Here is a 20,232-nt window from a genome sequence, read left to right as displayed (position 1 = left end):
TGCCCTGAATCTGTCAATATAGAATTTGTAAATATTATACAATCTGTATCATAATGAATACTTTCTATATAAAAATAGAAATTTAGAAACGCTATGAACTACACAGCAGAATACATAACAGGAATTTAACTTACGAGACAGCCGATCTGCCTGTGTAAATTGGCAGCACAGGGGGGAACAGCTCCCAAGCAGACAGAATAGGACAAACCATGTGTGCACACAGTGGCCTCCCTGACCCATCACCACCTCACCTCTACTCCTTCAGAGTCTCCAAGACCCATTACAGATCACAGCATCAAACCGAAAATGGCTTTCAAAATAAAGTACTTATAGTCCATATATGCCTTTTTTAACATTTAAATCGTTTTTACGACTATTTGTTGTTGTTTTTTTTAAAAGATGCTAAAATATGTTAAAGCTGTTGATTGGACAAAAAAACAAACAAATACAATACAAACAGATACTACAAGTAAGTGCTTATAGTATAATACCAACTACTGTATTTACCAACTATATTTAAATTTTTTTAATTTTAGTCCTGCCTGGGTAGCTCAGTTGGTTAGAACATCACCCTAATATGCTACTGTTGTGGGTTCAATCACCAGTCAGGGCACACATGAGAATCAACCAATGGCCCTGGCTTATATAACACAGTGGATTAAATACCAGCCTACAAACCAAAGGGTCACTCGCTGGTTTGATTCCCAGTCAGGGCACATGCCTGGGTTGCAGGCCAGGTCCCACATATGGAGCATGTGAGAGGCAACCACGCACTGATATTTCTCTCTCTGTCCTTCTTCCTTCCCCTCTCTCTAAAAGTAAAAAAATAAAATATTTACACAAAAAAAGAATCAACCAATGAATACACAGATCAGTAGAACAACAAATCAATGTTTCTTTCTTCCTCCTTCTCTCTAAAATCAGTAAATAAAATTTTTTTAAAAAAGAACCAACCGCTCTGGCTATTCTGGGAGGACTTCCACCAAGATGGAGGTGTAGGTGGAAACACTGTGCCTTCTCGCACAACCAAGTTTAAAAACGACATAGTTTTAGCAACAAAAACAGAGCCAAACCACAGAAAATTGAACTATACAAAAGTCTGACAACAACGAACCCATCAGCCAAACCAGTAAGAGGGGCAGAGCCAGCAGGAGAGTGGGGTCGGGCAGGAAAGATCCACCGGATTGACCCGGGCGCGAGACCCAGGTGCGCAGGCAGCCATGGGCGGATCCCAGGTGTGGAGTAGCAGGCCGACCCACTGAGGGCTGACTTCGGTCACACATTCACGCACAGAAAAACCGGTGAAGGAGCGAGCAGTGAGACACAGCGAGCAGTGAGACGGACGGAGCAGGCCCCAGCAGCGGGAAGCAGCAGAGGGGACCGCCATTGTCCCTCTCTGACCCAGCCTCGCCCCCACATACAGTGTCACTAACCAGCGACCTGGGTGGCCCCGCCCTGGTGAACACCTGAGGCTCCGCTCTTCATACTTAACCGGCACAAACAGACCAAAAATAGCTCAAGAAGATCTCAAAGCCCCAGAGCCCATAAATCTAAGCGACAAAGAAATAGCAAAATTTTCAGATGCACATTTCAAAACACTGGTGATCAGGATGCTCACAGAACTGATTGATTTTAGTCACAAATTAGAAGAACAAATGAAGGCTAAACTAATTGAAATGAAGGGAAATGCACAGGAAACCAATAGTGATGGAAAGGAAACTGGGACTCAAATCAAAGGAATGGACCAAAAGGAAGAAGGAAGAAAAAAATGACCAAACAGAAAAATATGAAGAAACAAGAATTCAAAAAAATGAGGAGAGGCTTAGGAACCTTCAGGACATCTTTAAACGCTCCAACATCCGGATTATAGGGGTACCAGAAGGGGAAGAGGAACAGCCACCAGTGGAAAACTTATTTGAACAAATAATTAAGGAGAATTTGCCCAATCTGGCAAAGGAAATAGACTTCCAGGAAGTCCAGGAAGCTCAGAGAGTCCCAAAGAAATTAGACCCAAGGAGGAACATACCAAGGCACATCATCAATACATCAGCCAAGATTAAAATGAAGGAGAGAATCCTAGAAGCAGCAAGAGCTAAGGGGACAGTCACCTACAAAGGAGTGCCCATCAGACTGTCAGCTGATTTCTCAAAAGAGACCTTACAGGCAAGAAGGGGCTGGAAAAAAGTATTTCAAGTCATGAAATCCAAAGACCTACATCCAAGATTTCTCTATCCAGCAAAGCTTTCATTTAGAATGGAAGGACAGATAAAGTGCTTCTCAGATAAGGTCAAATTCAAGGTGTTCATCATCACCAAGCCCTTATTATAAGAAATGTTAAAGGGACTTATCTAAGAAAACGAAGATAAAAAAGATGAACAGTGAAAGGACAGTAAACTCACAGTTATTAACAACCACACCTAAAACAAAAGCAAACTAAGAGGACAGCTAGATCAGGAGTGAACCATAAAATTGAAGATCACATGCAGGGTTAGCAACAGGGGAGTGGGAGGAGGAGAAGGGGGGAGAAGGTACAGAAAATAAGTAGCATAGATGGTAGGTAGAAAATAGACAGGGGCAGGGGGGAGGGCAAGAATAGTAGGGGGAATATAGAAACTAAAGAACTTGAGACACGTGGTCATAAACTAAAGGGGGGGAATGGTGGGGGAGGGGGTATGCAGGGTGGAGGGGAATGAAGGGGGGAAAATAGAACAACTGTAATGGCATAATCAATAAAATATATTTAAAAAAAATAAGAATCAACCGCCCTGGCTGGTATGGTTCAGTAGATTGAGCGCAGGCCTTCGAACCAAAAGACTGTGGTTCAATTTCCAGTCAGGGCACATGCCTGGGTTAAAGCCAGCTCCCAGCAGGGGACACACGAGAGGCAACCATGTATTGATGTTTTTCTCCCTGTCTCCTTCCCTTCCCCTCAAAAGATAAATTTTCTTTAAGTCTTTAAAAAAAAAAAAAAGAATCAACCAATGAATGCATAAATAACTGGAACAACAAATTGATGTTTCTCCCCTTTCTTCTATCTCTAAATCAGTTCTTTTTAAATTTATTTATTTTTAGGGAGAGGGTAAGGGGGAGAGAGAGAGAGAGAAGGAGAAAAATATCAATGTGTGGTTGCTTCTTGCACATCCTCTATTGGGGACCTGGCCGGCATCCCAGGCATGTGCCCTGACTGGGAATCAAACCAGTGACCCTTTGTTTTGCAGGCTCCCACCAAATCCACTGAGCTACACCAGCCAGGGCTAAAATCAACTTTTAAAAAAAATTTAAAGGAAGTACTCAGAGCTGTTATCTACAGAAATGCATATCTAAATATCACTTTGCATTTCTTTTTCTAGCAATTTTTAATGCATCCCTAATACTATAAACATGTAACTAATACTCAAGATTTTTAAGAATGTAAGTATTATCTAGGTATTTACAGACAGGAAAAAGTCCTCCAAGAAAATGCCAGTGAAATATAAATTTCCTTATAGTTATACACTCAAACCACCATTGAAAAGGAGACATGGCAAAACACTGCTCTGATTGTCTGCTACAGCCTACTTATAAAGACTTCTATTTCAACACTTTGACTAATTAAGAAACATGATGCAACCTAAAATATATACTAAAAACAAGCACCACCCCAAAAATTACTCTCATCTAAACTAAGAGGAAGAAAAATGGGAAAGCAAAAAGCTACAAGTAACAAAAAAGTTTTTTTCCACACATTATGGAAAACAAAAGACTTGACATTTTTTTTTATTAATCCAAGAAAAAAACAATTAACTTACTAGCATGCTTGTCTGCAAGCATTATAAGCGTGTTGGAAATATCTCGTCGTCTATAAAAGCACACTACTTTTGCTTCCACGTTGCCAGTTGCAGTCTAAGAAATAAGAAAAATAAAAGTCATCTGTACTGAATATTAGATTCAAATAGTTTATAAAACAAAACTAGAATATAGCACAATTACAAGATCACACTCATCTTTACACTGTCCCAGCCACTACTACAGGATAATCAGAAAGCTAAAAATTTCAAATAAGGATGAGCAACACTTGTTTGGGGTCCAAGTTGACACTAAAATGTCAAATATAAAATTACTTACTGGCATCAATTAAACTGAAGTGATCAGACCATTTTAATGAATAAAGCCAGACACAGTTAAATCAATTACCTTGAGAAACTAATCCCCAAAACTTCAACAGCCACAACAGAACTTACATAAGACAGTTAAAACATATCTCCTGCAAAACCACTCCCAGAAGCACTGGCTAAAAGTACAATCACCCAGCCCTCTTTTGCACACCCCACAGTGGACTGATGATGAAGCTCTGTAGGTACAGGCAGCCATCATACCGAATGGACCAAACGACTTGGAAAAGCAGTCTCCAGCCCAAGGGAGTCTATGAATCCATGATAGTCAATAATCTTAGTAGTACTTACTTTCCCTTCCCATATGAAAGTATTAAAAACCTTGAGTTATAAACCACTAAAGCTCTTATTTCTTTCTGACTACAGTCTAGAATACAAATCAATATTTAGTTAGGGTGTAATTTACTGCAGCTGGGGCCCAGGCTCCAACTCTCCTGTTCTTTATGAATTCTGAGAGCTTTCAAGAAGGCCAATCATTCATTACAAAGTTCTTTGTAAAAACACATAGGGCACAATAAAAAGCTATTGTGATTTCCCATTTCAAACACATTGAAAACAAATTTTCAGAATTTCTCTGGGCTTACAGATATATTCAAACATAAAGAAATAAGAATATATATGTGCTGCAGTAAATTTGTCAATTTTGTTAAGTTCAGCAGCAGTTTTAGAGTGAAAAATAAGTCTTATAGAAATGCTGCCCCTTAAAATTGAAATCATATTAAATCCTAACAAAAGTGCTTCTGTATTTCACAATATTATGATCAAATATCTCCTTCAGAAGTAATGATCCAGTAATCTGCTAAATAAACAAACCAATATTTCCATGTACAGAAACTCTGTCAATGACTTCAATTATAAGTTCTTCATTGTTTTTGTCTTCTTGACACAAAAGTATGGTAAAAATCCAAAACACGAGTTTCAAGGCATATTTGTTTCTGTCTCATCAGTGAGTTCCTTCCATAGGAATACTCTACGAAGCTAATTAAGTTCTTATTTAAACCTGCATAAGATGGAGAGGCATAATCCAAAATAAATAATCTCTTCTAACTTGTACGCCCTTGGCTATTGGGTTGTTTACAACCACAGTATTCCTCTACAATACACACACACACACACACACACACACACACACACCTCAAGAATCTACCCAAACAATAAACTACCCAAACAGTGGTCCGAGGCCCAGTCCACACTGTTACTGTGCAATGAAATGAGTATTAATGGAATTTCAGAGTTAATTTTATAACTATTGAACCTAACGATGAAAAATGGGGGCTTGTATTATTATAAGCCTATTTTAAATTTCATTTTTCTTTTTTTCTTTTTAGAAAAGCAGCCTAAGATAGTGAAACTTCTCTATCACAAACAGTATGAAAAGTACTGTTCTAAGACCTAGGTTAAACATTTGACATACGTAAAATCTGGGGTTGTATGTGTGTATGTGTGTATTGTACACGCTCAAAGAAATATATATTCACTAAAAATTTTTTTAACCCTTTGTACATGCCCCAGCACTAGGCCAAGCACTGCAGACACAGGGCACCTGCGCTCTCTAAGCCTCCAATCCAGTAAGGATGCCTGGTCACAAGTAATCTCCCCTCCAAAATCTCAAAATTCAGCTATAATCTTGTCCCTCACCTGATTAGAAACTTTCACCAATTCCCCACAACTAACACATGAATGTAAAACATCCTTGACAATACTCCCCATACTATTTTCCTTTAGTTTCCCCTCCAGACTCCGCGTTTCACTCATGGAGGCAGCAAAAGCTTCATGGAAGAAATGGGGTGGAAGGATCTTCTATAGACACTAGGAAAGAAGGAAAGGAATCCCCAAAAGTGAGGCCTAGAAGACTACTAAGTTGTCTAAGAAAAAAAAAGGCCCTGAGCAAAAACCCACAGGTGGGAAAAGTAGGGACATGTATCAAGAAAAATCCACAATGGCCCTGGCAGGTGTGTGGCTCAGTTGGTTGGAGCATCATCCCGTAACCTAAAGGTTACGGGTTCAATTCCCAGTCAGGGCATATACCTAGGTTGCGAGTTCGAACCCCAGTCCGGGTGAGTTTGATCCCCGTCCGGTGCTTGTGGGAGGCAACCAATGGTTGCTTCTCTTTCTCTCACACTGATGTTTCCCTCTCTCTCTAAAAGCAATTAAAAAAAAGTTCTCGGGTGAGGATTAAAAAAAAAAGAACCACAATGAACACCAATTTCTTTTCTCCATTTAGATTGCAACCTCTTAAATCTCTATTCTGTCAAACAGGTCTATTAAAATATCCTCTCGCAGTAAGTATCTGTCTTAAGCTCTAAAATCATTTCAGTTACCTCATACTCATATCTGTTTCTATCCCATACTTAGAAAATGCATTATTTCTTTCAAAAATATTTTTAAAAACCCACTTTCTATTTTCAGAAAGTCCATGGTTTACCCGAAGTAAGAGCAAGTAGAAAGCCTTGACTGGTGTGGCTCAGTGAGTTGGGCACTGTCTTGCAAACTGAAAGGTCTCTGGTTTGATTCCTCATCAGGGCACATGCCTGGGTTGCAGGCCTGGTCCCTGGGTGGAGGCATGCAAGAGGCTATCCATCATGTTTCTCTCCCTCTCTTTCTTCTTCCCTTCTCCTTTCTAAAAAAAAAAGAAGGAAGGAAAGGAAAGGAAAAGAAAGAAAAAGAAAAAGAAGAAGAAGAAGAAGAAGAAGAAGAAGAAGAAGAAGAAGAAGAAGAAGAAGAAAAAGAAAAAGAAAAAGAAAAAGAAAAAGAAAAAGAAAAAGAAAAAGAAAAAGAAAAAGAAAAAGAAAAAGAAAAAGAAAAAGAGGGGCCCTAGCTGGTGTAGCTCAGTGGATTGAGTGCAGGGTGCAAAGCAAAGGGTCCCTGGTTCAATTTCCAGTTAGGGCACATGCCTAGGTTGCAGGCCAGGTCCTCAAGTGGGGGTCACATGAGAGGCAACCAGACATTTTTTTAAAAATACATTTTATTAATTATGCCATTACAGTTGTTCTATTTCCCCCCTTCATTCCCCTCCACCCTGCACACCCCTCCTCCACCATCCCCCCCTTTAGTTTATGACCACGTGTCTCAAGTTCTTTAGATTCTATATTTCCCATACTATTCTTGCCCTCCCCCCTATTTTCTACCTACCATCTATGCTACTTATTTTCTGTACCTTCTCCCCCCTTCTCCTTCTCCCACTTCCCTGTTGCTAACCCTCCATGTGATCTTCATTTCTATGGTTCTGCTCCTGATCTAGCTGTCCTCTTAGTTTGCTTTTGTTTTAGGTGTGGTTGTTAATAACTGTGAGTTTGCTGTCCTTTCACTGTTCATCTTTTTTATCTTCGTTTTCTTAGATAAGTCCCTTTAACATTTCTTATAATAAGGGCTTGGTGATGATGAACTCCTTGAACTTGACCTTATCTGAGAAGCACTTTATCTGTCCTTCCATTCTAAATGAAAGCTTTGCTGGATAGAGCAATCTTGGTTGTAGGTCTTTGGATTTCATGACTTGGAATACTTTTTTCCAGCCACTTCTTGCCTGTAAGGTCTCTTTTGAGAAATCAGCTGACAGTCTGATGGGCACTCCTTTGTAGGTGACTGTCCCCTTAGCTCTTGCTGCTTCTAGGACTCTCTCCTTCATTTTAATCTTGGCTAATATAATGATGATGGAGGCAACCACACATTGATGTTTCTCTAATTCTTTCTCCTTCCCTTACCCTCTTTCTAAAAATAAATAAATAAAATCTTAAAAAAAAAAAAAAAAGGAACAAGTAGAAAGGGACTTTCTTGCACTGGCCAGTGTGGCTCAGTTGGTTGGAGCCTTGTCTAGTAATCAAAAGGTCACCAGTTCGATTCCCAGTCAAGTCAGGGCACACGCCTAGATTGCAGGTTTCATTTCCCTACTTGGGGTACATGTAGGAAGCAACCAATCCATCAATCTCTCATGAGAATAAAATACGCCTTTATAAAATAATTTTTTTTAAAAAGGGACTTTCTTTTCCCAATTTCTGCCCTTATTCCCAAAAGATCCCAAATGGCAGGAGCGGTATTAACCTGCTTTCAGTAAAAGGACTTTGAGGGAACCTCCTGAAATTATGTGCAAAATCCTGTAGGTGCAATTGTAGATGAGGAGGTCCTCAGGTGCTTAAGGAAGTTGGTGATTCCTTCCTCCCACCAAAAAAAGCCCTTTTACAAAATGAAATCTCAGAGTAAGCTGGAAGATTAATGAAATATGCAGAATGTGAAGGTATATATAAATTACACAGTATACACCAAAAAAACCCCAACAGCAAACAACATGTTATTTTATCCACAATCACACCTTCCAAAACTTCCTGAGAATACATCCTCAGTGTTCTATGCAGAAGGATTTCTTTCAACATGTATGTATGCTCCGTCTTCTGAAGCAAGAGCAACACCCAACCTAGACAGTGACTAAATAAAATTTACCAAAAGGTGTTTTCTACTTTAAGTTTATATTCTTCTTCCAAAAGATCATCTTAACTATATCTGTGTACAAATAACAACACTGAACTGTGATCATCAACTGATACTTAGTTTTGCACCTAAAAGTTCACAAAACTGCCCTGGCCTGTGTGGCTCAGTGGACTGAGTGCAGGCTGCAAACCAAAGGGTCACCAGTTCAATTCCCTGTCAAGACACATGCCTGGGTTTCAGGCCAGGTCCCAAGTATGGGGCGCGTGAGAGGCAACCACATGCTAATATCTCTCCCTTTCTTCTTTCTCCTCTTCCCTGCTCTCTGAAAATGAATAAATAAAATTTAAATAAATAAGTAAAAGCTCACAAAACTTTTCTGGAAGAATTGAGACTAAATTCTATAACTGTAATTTTAAAAAAGAAGATAAAAGAGACAAAGAAATATTGTAGTCCAGCTTTCCCCACTTTGTCAACTTGACCTCTGAGTAGTGAAGGCCTTTCTGGAACATTCTTGTGGCCTCTGCCATGGCTACCTCTTCCTTATCCTTCAGGCCTCAACTTCAACGTCCTTAAAATCCTTTCTTTCTCTGTCCAAAGAAACTGACCAGTTGTTATTCCTTATGCAAGGCTCTTGAATACTTCCTTCTTAGAAGTTGACGCTATTGATCACTATTTTCTTTATGCCTGGTAATAGCTTTTCATGTGTCTCCCTCATCTCCTTCCTGAGAACACAGACTTTGTGAGGGCAGGGTCTATATCCATATTGTTCATTATTGTGTCTGAGCCTAACCTAGCCCCTAATACATAATAGGTGCTCAAGAAATATTTGCTTAATGAATTTTTAAAAATGCAATCTATTTTAGGCCTGGCTGGGTAGCTTAGTTGGTTAGAGCACCATCCTGATATGCCAGGGTTGTGGGTTCAATTCCAGTCAGGGCACATATAAGAAGCAACTAATGAATTCATAAATAGGTAAAACAAATCGCTATTTCTTTCTCTCTCTCTCTCTGTCCCCCTCACCTGCTTCCTCTCTAAAAATCAATACATTTTTTTAAAAAGATGTCTTTTTTACATCCCTTCAGAAATAAAGGCCTTATGTAAATATTTAGTACATAACTAGCCAATTTCAGTTACTCCCTCCAGTCAAACTGCCATTCTTGAAATAACAGAGAGTCCTACTCCTCACAGTCCAGTCATCTCCAGCACCCAAAGGACAATTACTACATTAATGACTCTTGGCTGAAAGCTGAGGGGCAGGGAGACAGTAAGGAGTAGTGTGTGGGGAGGGGTACTTTTGAAGTGAATCATAACATAAAGGAGTGTGAAATGATCCAGGTTCAAGCTCAATGGGTAACCCATTCTTTCCACTGTGTGCTTCATGACTACAATTCATAATACATCTGCCTTAATGGTTTAAGGTTATTGTGAGGCTCAACAGAGGTAACAGACGTGAATCCCCAGATTATATACTTCCTGACATTTATAAATTTAGCACAGTTGCAATTTCCTTCGTGTCTGTCTCCATTTTTTTTTTATTTCTCTTCAGCCCTGAATTCCTAACAGTACGTCTCTAAAAGTGCCTGACAAGTGGCAGGTTCTCAGAAATATCTGTAGAACAAATGAATCAAAATACTTTGTAAACAGAAAAACTCTGTACAAGTATTAACAGCAGACATTTGAGAAATCCATTAATTCAACAAATATTTACTGAACGTCATAACTGTGGGCCAGCCACTATTCTAAGACACTTGGGATGATGCATTAGTGAACAGAGAAACTCATTACACACACCAAGCTTACGTTCTAGCTTGGGAAAACAGGCAATGAAAATAAACGCAATAATTAAGTATACTCAAAGGCAGTAAGAAATATGGAAAAAAGAGCAAGGCACAGAAGAATGTTACAACTAAATGGTTCTAAGGCGGGTACGTGTAAGAAACACGTAAGCACTGTCTACAGTGCCGGGGGCCAAACAAGCCAAGTGCAGAGCAGCAAGGGTGGGGGCCAGAGGACAGTTCCGCCCACAGCCTGATCCAATCCCGAGGCCACTGTCTACATTTGATGGTGGTCACAAACACTACAGAAGTTTTGTTTTATCCTATTTCTAACATCGCCCTAGGGCATTTTTTTATTGCTTTTAGGGAAGAAGGGAGAGAAACAACAATGCCAGAGAGAAGCATTGACTGGTTGCCTCCCATACGAGCCAGGACCAAAGATCGAACTCATAACTTAGGTATGTGCCCTGGGGAAATCGAACCTGCAACCTTTCAGTTACCAGATGACACTCCAACCAACTGAACCACATTGGCCAAGGCTCCAGAAGTTTAAAAAATGCACAGCTCCTGCTGTAATCCCAGAAGCAAACCAAAATCTCAAGGTCTATAAGCGTGGAATGTCCTTGATTATACCTGGCTTCCTAAGGACTCGGAACCGATCTCCCGATGGTATTTTGGGGGAAAGGCATCAAGCAGACAGCCTCAAACATTTTAACACTATGGATTTTCACAAGCTATACAAATAACCCCCAAAGTGGTTCGGAGGAAACCAGAGCATGATGAGAAATGTATGGTTCATGTAGCTTATGAATGTTTTCTGTGCCTCCACTGGGAAAGCTTGTCTACTACAGTCACAATGCTTCTGGTGTCCTGAACACCTGTGATCAGAGACAAACCTTAATGTACAAGTTTTACTTACTTAAGCCTAAGGTACAAAGTCAGTTTATATTACATCAAAACTAGTTAGCCTAGTCCGGAATTTTACAAATTCCCTTCAATATTGTATTTCCTACCTTCCTCCTTTTAAAGCTGAAAGAGGAAAAAAATTAATTCACTAAAAAGAGACAAATTGCCCTGGCTGGTGTGGCTCAGTGGACTGAGCACCGGCCTGCAAACCAAAAGGTCACTGGTTCAACTCCCAGTCTGCGCACATGCCTGGGTTGCGGGCCAGATCCCCAATTTTGAGGCATGCGAGAGGCAGCAGATTGGACCTATGTGTCTTGCACATTGACGTTTCTCTCTCTTTCTCCCTCCCTTCCACTCTCTCAAAAAAATAATAAAATGTTTTTTAAAAAATAAAATAAAAAGGGAGAAATACAAATTACAACTCTAAATATTAAAAGGGACTGAGTTACAGGAACGACCTGCTCTGAGAAGCTCTAAGTAATCTGAAGAAACCTTCGGATGTTAAATATCCAATAACATTTAATATGAGGTAATTATAAAAGGAAATGAATATTCAGAGTCCTACATAATCCTCTAATCTGAAATCTCTACTTTCAGAGAGTCTGGGACTGAAAGTAAAATCACCTCTATGCCCTTTACCCAATTATCTTCCATGGGAAACAATCATTTTTCAATATTAGAATCAAGAATACTCAAGTATATACCTTGTTGAGTTCTTCTATCCTCCTGATTAAGTATGGGTTGCTGGAGGAATTCTCAAAGTAGACATAATCTGTAATTAAAGGAAGTAAAGAGCTTACTCTTTTCAACAGAAAGTTCACATCTGTGGATCCATAACTTTCTACATTAGGCAATTCACATTCAAAACGAAGCATATAACTCATTCCCTGGTAAAAACAAACTTGGTAATGCAACCTTATTCTCCCATGTGCCTACTATTTCTAGACCCTTGTTTTCCTAGCATGTTCATTTTAATTAATGTTTTATCAAGGTCTCCTGGACTCCTGTTCCACACGTGTCATTTCTTTAATAACAAAAACACCTCTTGTCATCAAGTAGTCGGAGCTCACAAACATGTGTCTTTCACACTATAACCGCTTTTACATCTTTTCCCTCCAATCCAATTTGCTCTGGAGTACGCTTCTCATATTTGGCCTAAGACAAACTCAGAGCATCTTGAAAGGCTTGGCTGCTCAATGCACATTTCAATCATCAACTTAAAAAAAAAAAGAATTATCAGGTGAGTGGGTCATTGACAAACTTTTCCACGGCTCTATCTAGAAGGTGAGGGGTAAGAGGGGGGCCCACTTTCTAAGAGACACAGGTCTCCAAGTGCTATCAAGAGTCTTTATTCATATCTTTACCACATGTAATCTAGATCCATTTAGAGTTCTGTTATTTAAAAAATCGCCACAGGCCTTTAACAAATAGGGTAAAATTTTCATCTGTGGCCTCTTCTCTCATGTAATAGGTTTACTGGAAACTGCCCACTGTGTGTCTGTTTATTTGAGAGGCTGCATTGTTATTGTCTATCTCAGTAGCTCTTTCCTGTCTCTCTTCTGCAAAGTGGCCTCATTCAGACAGGCCATTCCCAGCACCATCCATCAGAAGCTCAGCTAATGAGCAGAGAAGCAAAAGCATGTCTCACACACAAACACGCCACTTATCTGAATTATTATTTTACCAGGAAAGAGGGAGGAGGGCGTCGTGAGTAGGGAGAAAGTTTGTTTGACCTTATTTCTCTCTTCTGCAGAAGGCTGGGAAGGAGGCGGACAGGAGAGCAAACGTCCAGGCGGAGCTCAACTCCCCCGCTCTGGCTGCGGTGCCCTGGCCCCACTAAGCCCCATTCTTGGGGGGCAGGACAACAAACGAAAGGGGGAGTGGGGAGGAGAGGTGCTGGGCCCTGTCCCCGCAAACAGGCCTGTCCAGATGGGCTCCCCTCACCCACACCCCCGCCTCACACTCCCACGGAAGACAAGTAGAAGATGGGAGGGATGTCCCCCACCCTAGCCAACCCCCGCTGCCTAGAAGCCACGCGAGGAAAGACAACCCTGTTAGGGGGCTCGACGGTCCCTACCCCCATGGGAGTTTCATGGAGGGGCGTCTGATAACTCACACCCCCAAGTACAGGCCTGACCCTGAAACACTGGGCGGGTGGGGGGTGGGCCTGGGCCCCCGGCGGGCCCCGGCGGGGGAGGGGGAGGGGAAGGTGGCGGGGTAGGGAGCCCCGGCCCTCCACGGGCCCCGGCGTCCCCCCGCCCCCCGCGCCCTCAGTCCGGGCGCCCGTGCTACCAGCGGTTAGGGTGAACTCGCCCCGACCTCCCACTCCCGGAGCCCGCTCCCAGACGGGCCGGGTCGGGCCGAGCCTTCCTACCTCCGACCCGGTACATGTTGGCCGCCATGTCCGCCCGCCCGCCCGCGGAGCCCGAGCCGAGCCGAGCCCCGCCCGCCGCCGCCGCCTCAGTCGCCGCCGCCGCCTCAGCCGCCGCTGCCGCCTCGCCGCAGGGGGGAGGGGAAGGAGGGAACGAGGGGAGGGGGAAGTGAAGGGGAGGGGACGCCGCGGGGTGGGGGCAGGTGCGGGCTCCCAGCCCCAGGGTGGCGCGGCCCAGTGGGCCGGGCCAGGGGAGGTCGGAGTGGTTCCGGCAAGCAGGGAATTGGGGAAGGGGACGGTTTGAGGGACCTTGCTGGAAGTGGAGGCTCCTAGGGTAAGGGTCCTGACCCAGGGGGAGGCCAGCACTCGCCGGTGTGGACCAGGGGCCACTAGAAAATTGGGGTGGGGGCAAGGGGTCAGCCTCTCCGGAGCCCCCACCGCTCTATCGAGGTACCCTGCCACCCGCCCACCCCGAGACAGGTCTGTCCCTCTGGGAGCCCCGGTAAATGTGACCTCGAGCGTGTAGGTTCCTGTCTTAAGGCAAACACTTGGATGCAGATAAGTGCACAATACAGGGCGCCTTCCTTGTGGCGATGTGAATAGGGCTTGGAGCCTCCAGGTTCTGGGGCCAGGAAGCCCCACCACGTGCTTCCAGCTTCCCAGGCAGAGACCCAGCTGGGGACCAGGCTGGAAAAACTGGCTCCTTTCCAAGTCCGCCCTAACTGCATTGGTAGGTCTATCAGCGTTCGCCCCAAAACTGGGTTGAAGAGAACCCACTCCCCCACACCAGGAGGACTTTCCTCTAAACAATCCCTATATACAACGCTGCCCTGCTGAGAGGAGAGGGTGGGGGGAGGGTGTTCGTTGTTCAGAAGGGTACCGGACTCCACAGTTCACCACCACCACCTCCAAAGGAGGGTATGCTGTCAGTTCGCGTGCTGTTTATTGGTGGACTTTTAACTTGGTTGTGTGCCTAAAGCTTTTACATAGTTATTATTTTTCCCATGCGGATTCTCTAGACAATCGCTGTTTGCTCAGCCCCATACCCTCACAGAAATAAAAAAAACAAATAGAGTTTTTAATCTTAGCTAGCTATCCCTCATACGAACACAAACAACTTTCTTTAAAGAAGCCAATCCATTCCAAACTTCTCCAGACATTGTTGTATAATAAACACAAAGAATGAATGCCCTGGCAAGGTAGCTCAATTTGTTGGAGCATCCACCCGATGCACCCAGGTTGCTGCGGATTCAATCTCCAGTCAAGGCACATACAGGAATCGACCACTGAATGCATAAAGTGGAACAAATTTTTCTCCAAAAATCCATTTTTCTTTAAATTTAAGTAATAAATAAACGAACAAACACGAAGATGGTCCCTCACTGCTCTGGGTTGTTTGGAGTTCCTGGGGAATGTAAAGCTATGTGTTGTTGACTCTGGGTTTGGAGGTGTGTGTAGGGATGGGAGGTGTCCCCCAGAAAATAAGAATGTGTTTCATTTGCCTGTTGATTGTGTTAGTGTTGATCTGTTATTACAAATGATTGAAGTGAAAAAATTTTCTAGATATCTGAAGCAAAGTCAAAAAATAAAATAAACAAAACACCTTTGCCTGAATTACCTTGATTGACTGTGTAACCCAAGATTTCTCATCTATTAAAATGGGTTCACTAACCCCCACTTCACAGGTGGAGTGAGGATCAGTTGTGCAGATTTGGAAATGCTCTATAGAGCACTATGCAAATAGCAGGTGTCTGTTGCTTTTCATCCCCTTCCCCCCAACTTGAGAAAGTTTCAGATTCCCAAGGGTTTTATAACCATGTGTCAAATTGGGAGCCTGCACTCAGCTCTTCTGACCCAAACACAACAAGCAAGTGTTCTGGACACTTGCTATGCACACTGCATAGCTGTTGTTTATCATCACCTTTTTATTGGAGATCCCATCAAAAACGTATTGTGACTTAATCTGACATCACTCTATTTCTGAGCTGACACATAAGTAAGTGGAATAATTTACCTGGAGTCATCCAGTAAACTGGCAGCAGGCAAGGACTTTGTCTATGAAACTTCAATACCTCCTAATACCAAAGAGGTATGCACATAAGGGAGTTTGACAAATGTTGTTAGACTAAAACACTCCCTCCAACCGGACAAGGGTGGAAAAGCCTGCACCTTTAGAGAAACAAAGGCACTTCTACCTCCTTGTCATCAACCAGCCCAAACTTTACTCTTAGTTTAGCTCTTTAGCTTTAAAACCTTCAACAAATTACTTAACTCCTCTGAGTCTCAAGTTCTGCAAAATATAATTAGCGATTGACACCTACAGCAAAAGCTTGTGCTAAAAATTAAATATTTAAAGTGTTTGGCACATGTTAAGAGCTTTGTAATTATTAGGTTTCTTCTCTCCATTCCAGCCATCCTCATTACAAAGGAGTGCCTCTTGGGCCATGCCAGGAATTTGAGGGCAAATCCATCTCTCCCATGGGTAAAATTTCCTATGGGGGATGTTTTTATTGAAGAACCAGATAATGGCCCTGGTTGGTGTGGCTCAGTGGATTGAGTGCTGGGCACCCGTGAACCAAAGGGTCACCGGTTCAATTCCCAGTCAGGTCACATGCCTGGGTTGCAGGCTGAGTTCCTAGTGGGGGGCTCATGAGAGGCAACCACACATTGATGTTTGTCTCTCTCTCTCTCCCTCCCTTCTCCTCTCTCTAAAGAAATAAAAATTTTTATTTGTTTATCTATTTGCTTATTTTCAGAGAGAGATGAAGAGAAGGAGAAAAAGAAACATCAATATGTGGTCGCCTCTCGTGTGCCCCCTACTGGGGACCTGACTGGCAACCTAGGCATGTGCCCTGAGTGGGAATTGAACCAGCAACACTTTAATTCACAGGCCTATGTTTAATCCAGTGAGCTATACCAGGCATAGTTAAATAAATAAAGTCTTTAAAAAAAAAAAAAACAGATAAGGAATTGCCTAAAAGCCCAGGGCATTTTCAGCATCCCACCATGGAGCTGAAGAAAAGTGGATGCTGTAAGAGAGAGCTATACATGAGACATAGAATTGGTTCTTGTTTCAACTCTATGGTGACATATACATGCAAAAAAAAAAGATGGGGCTGGCCACCAAGTCTGGAAGCTTTGTCATATTGAACTCATGAAAGAAGCCCAGTGGTCTAGAATGTAATTACAGTAACCTCGAACTGGGCCAAGCTTTAGGTAAGGAACTCTGTGTTGTTTGGGTGTTCTGTGATCTCTCTCTCTCTCTCCACCAACTTATTTTGTTATTTATTAAAATTCTTTTGGAAAAAACCAACTTGTTGCAGCCATTCTAAGGAAGTCCTGGTCATTAGAGCAAGATGATTTTGTCCCGGGAAAAATGTAGGTATGTGACAACAAGAATCAAAGCAAGGGTTTGGGGGAAAAAGAAGAACAAGAAGAAGGAGGAGGAGTAGAAAGAGAAGAAGAAGAAGAAGGAAAGTAAGATTAAATTTTTTTAAAAATCAAAGCAAGGGCGCCCCTAAGGGAAAGTAATTATAGTCTGGAGATGCTTCTCCTCCCATTGATCCTTGTGCTGAAAACAGGAAACCAAGGACCAAACCCAGAATGTCCTGCTTTTAGAAGTGTGTGTTTTAGGGTTCCAACATGCCCTCAAAGGGGGTAGCTAGCTCAGCTATTTGGTTGCACCCATAGGAGGTTCTCTAGTGACAACATTGTCGCCAGGTAGTGAAAAAGGGACTGAAAGTCACAATGGGGAGTGGATGAGCCCCAAGCAGGTTAACCCCAACTCATCCTGCCTCCTCCTTTCCAGCACGGCCACCCCCTCCCTAAAGCATTAAACCCTCAAGACAATGACGTTCAGATCAGCATCAAACAATCTAAGGAAAAGAGCCTGGAGTCTATTGACCACAGAGACAGAGTTTCGGTCAAACTAGAGATAACGTCCAGGCCTCAGTTGTGATTCCCTTTTCAGCTTGTACAGAGCTGTGCATCTCAGCGAGAGATGTCTGGGCAGTGTAGGGTATGGGGCAAGGAAAAGAATCCTAAGGGACAATAGGAAGCGCTGAGGAGATACATCAGGGAGAGTTTATAGGAATGACTTGGGCTGTGGGAAAGAGAACAAGTGGAAATAAGGCAGGATAGCAAGAAGCTTAGAAAATTCCTTGGCAAATGGAATGGGGAAACTGAGACATATAGCTGATTCAAACTGGTTGCGTCCAAGCGCCCTGACTCAGCAGCCGCTTGCAGGACCACTCCCTCTCTCAAGCCTTAGACCCTCAGGACAATGAGGTTCTGATCAGCATCAAATAATCTGAGGAACAAAGCCTCAAGAATGTTCACACAGAGAGAGAGTTTTGGTCAAACTAGAGATAACATCTAGGCCTCAATTGTGTTTCAACTCCAGACCCAGAAATGCAGCAAAACCAGATGAAGTGATACCATGGCTGACATCAGGAACAGATGCAGTGAGCAACGACCCCTAGTACAGACCAATCAGTAGGGACCACGACACCGATCCTAAATGCTCATTTTGATTAATTAGCATACTAAAGGACACACCTGGGAAGCTGATAGGTATTCTGTTGAGATCCTCCTTCCCTGAGACCTTACCTAAAATTCCTGACTTTAGAAAATAGATAAAACTCTTAAGACAAAGAACTCAGTGTTCACGTGGGCTTGCACACTCCAGCATTCATCTCTCTCTCTCTCTCTCTCTCTCCAGGGTCCCCAACCCTCAGGCCACAGACTCCTATAGGTTGGTAGCCTGTTAGGAACAGGGCCACAGGACCACAAGCAAAGCTCTCCTGAGCTCCACCTCCTGTGACCCCCCCAACCTCCACAGTGGGCCAGCGAGTGAAGCTCACCCTCCTGTCTCCACACCCCCAATCCATCAACAGCAGGCAAGCTAGCAAAGCTCACCTATGTTCCACCTCCTTCCCTCCCAAAAAAGGTTGGAGACCACCGTTCTAAGAGCACACGTAGCCCTTTCTTTCTTTAGGCATGTATCTTTGCTTTCTTTCTCCTGTGCCATAAGGGTCCTCATGAGACTTGCAACCAGGGGAGCAGACAGCAGCAGCAGGGCATCCTGGCCTGACCCCCTGAACCTGTTTTCAACGGCCCCTCTTTTGCCTCTGTAAACTGTTTCCTGAGTTCATGCAGCCCAGCTGGCTTACTTCTGCCTCTGTGACCTTCGTTCTAAAAAGCCAACCAAGGCAGCTCTGTGAGCAGCTTGCTCAAATCTTCTCTTTGAGTGTACTTTCGCTTTGCATGCTAAATAAACTTCCTCTTGTGCTATAGTTCTTGGCTGTGAATTCTTTCTTGGCCAAACCCAAGAACCAAGAGCCAACATCACAGGTAATAGAGAGAGCAGAGAATGTAGGCAAAATGAGTTGGGAGGTTGGTGAGAGAGAAGATGGCTTGACCTAGGATAGAATTAGCGGCATGTGAGAGAAATAAATGGGTTTGAGGGAAATATAAGAGGTAGGAGCTACAAGATCTGGTGGCTTTTGGGAGATGTAGAGTGAATGGGTAATAGCAAGTTATAAGCAACTGGGTGGAAAGAGGTGCAACTCAGTGAGTAGAGAACACAAGAGGGGAGGCAAGTTGGGGGAGAGGGAATAGTTGACAGATTCCGTGTTCAATGTGTTGTGTTCAAGATGCCTTTGAAAACATCTAGGTAGATGTTTCCTCTTCAGGAGAGAGATGGATGGACAGACCTGAAGCTTAGGAGAGAGACCTGAGCTGGAACTATCCTCTTCTGTGTTACCATCAGCACAGAACCCAGCTTGTCTTGTCTAAGGAGTGAGCCAAACCCTTTTTCCCCAGGGGAAAAAGCAGGTTCCCTGAGTCCTTCAGCTTGGGTAAAAACAGGTTTAGCAGGTCTAGGTTCAGAAGATCAGAGTCCACGTCTAAACGTGCAAACGCGCAGGGCATGGGCGAGGAGTCGCACAAGTCACTGAGCAAGACAGATGGTGGAGACAAGGGGCAGTGCTCCAGGCTGACCATCCCACAGGGGCCGGCAGATTTCTCAGATACAGAGTTCTGCTCCCAGCTCGAGAAAAGCAGCCAGTGTGGGGTGGAGGAGGGAAGACAAAAGAATAGGAGGAGAAGGGAAGAGACACAGCCCGAAACAGCAAATCGATTTCCTACCTCTCCCTTTTGCCTCTAAAATTGTGCAGTGGGTTGAATGGTGGTCCCCCAGAAGATGTGCCCACCTGGAAGCTGTGAATGTGACCTCATTTAGAAACAGGATATTGGCAGACAAAGTTAAGGATCCAGATACTATGATCAGCCCTAAATCCAATGACAAGTATCCTTATAAGAGACAGAAAAAAGATTCAGCGTGAAGAGGAGAAAGCCATCTGAAGGAGGAGGCAGAGATTGGTTATAAAGCTATAAGCCAAGGACAGCCAAAGATCACAGCAACCACCAGATACAAGGGAGAGGTGTAGGATTTCTTCCTCAGATCCACCCCGCCTTCTCTGAAGGGACAAGCCTGGTTTTTTAAAAATATATTTTATTTATTTATTTTTAGAGAGAGAGGAAAGGAGGGAGAAAGAGAGGGAGAGAAAAATCGATGCGTGAGAGAAATATCAGTCGGTTGCCTCTT

At 43.1% G+C, this 20,232-nt stretch overlaps 1 protein-coding gene across 6 annotated transcripts in view; it reads right to left on the bottom strand.

Moving 5' to 3' along the window:
• Positions 1 to 13,720, bottom strand: part of MTA3 (metastasis associated 1 family member 3) — a 167,146-nt gene extending 153,426 nt beyond the window's left edge. For 4 of the 6 annotated variants that reach the window (XM_037162081.2, XM_037162082.2, XM_037162085.2 and 1 more), the window contains exons 1-3: positions 13,629 to 13,720; positions 11,959 to 12,026; positions 3,789 to 3,882 (exon numbers count right to left, since the gene is read on the bottom strand). In XM_037162081.2, the coding sequence (XP_037017976.1) occupies positions 3,789 to 3,882; positions 11,959 to 12,026; positions 13,629 to 13,656 (190 nt within the window). In that variant the 5' untranslated portion in view covers positions 13,657 to 13,720. Of the gene's footprint in view, positions 1 to 3,788; positions 3,883 to 6,179; positions 6,272 to 11,958; positions 12,027 to 12,938; positions 13,082 to 13,628 lie in introns of those variants that run through there. The other 2 variants (XM_053667106.1, XM_037162083.2) reach the window with 2 other exon arrangements.
• Between the last annotated feature and the right edge of the window lie 6,512 nt (positions 13,721 to 20,232).

Source organism: Artibeus jamaicensis, unplaced genomic scaffold, assembly GCF_021234435.1.
Source record: "Artibeus jamaicensis isolate MK-2021 breed Jamaican fruit bat unplaced genomic scaffold, CSHL_Jam_final contig_465, whole genome shotgun sequence".
Taxonomy (NCBI): Eukaryota; Metazoa; Chordata; class Mammalia; order Chiroptera; family Phyllostomidae; genus Artibeus; species Artibeus jamaicensis.
The sequence above is the reverse complement of the archived record's forward strand: the minus strand, read 5'-3'. Positions and strand labels throughout refer to the sequence as shown.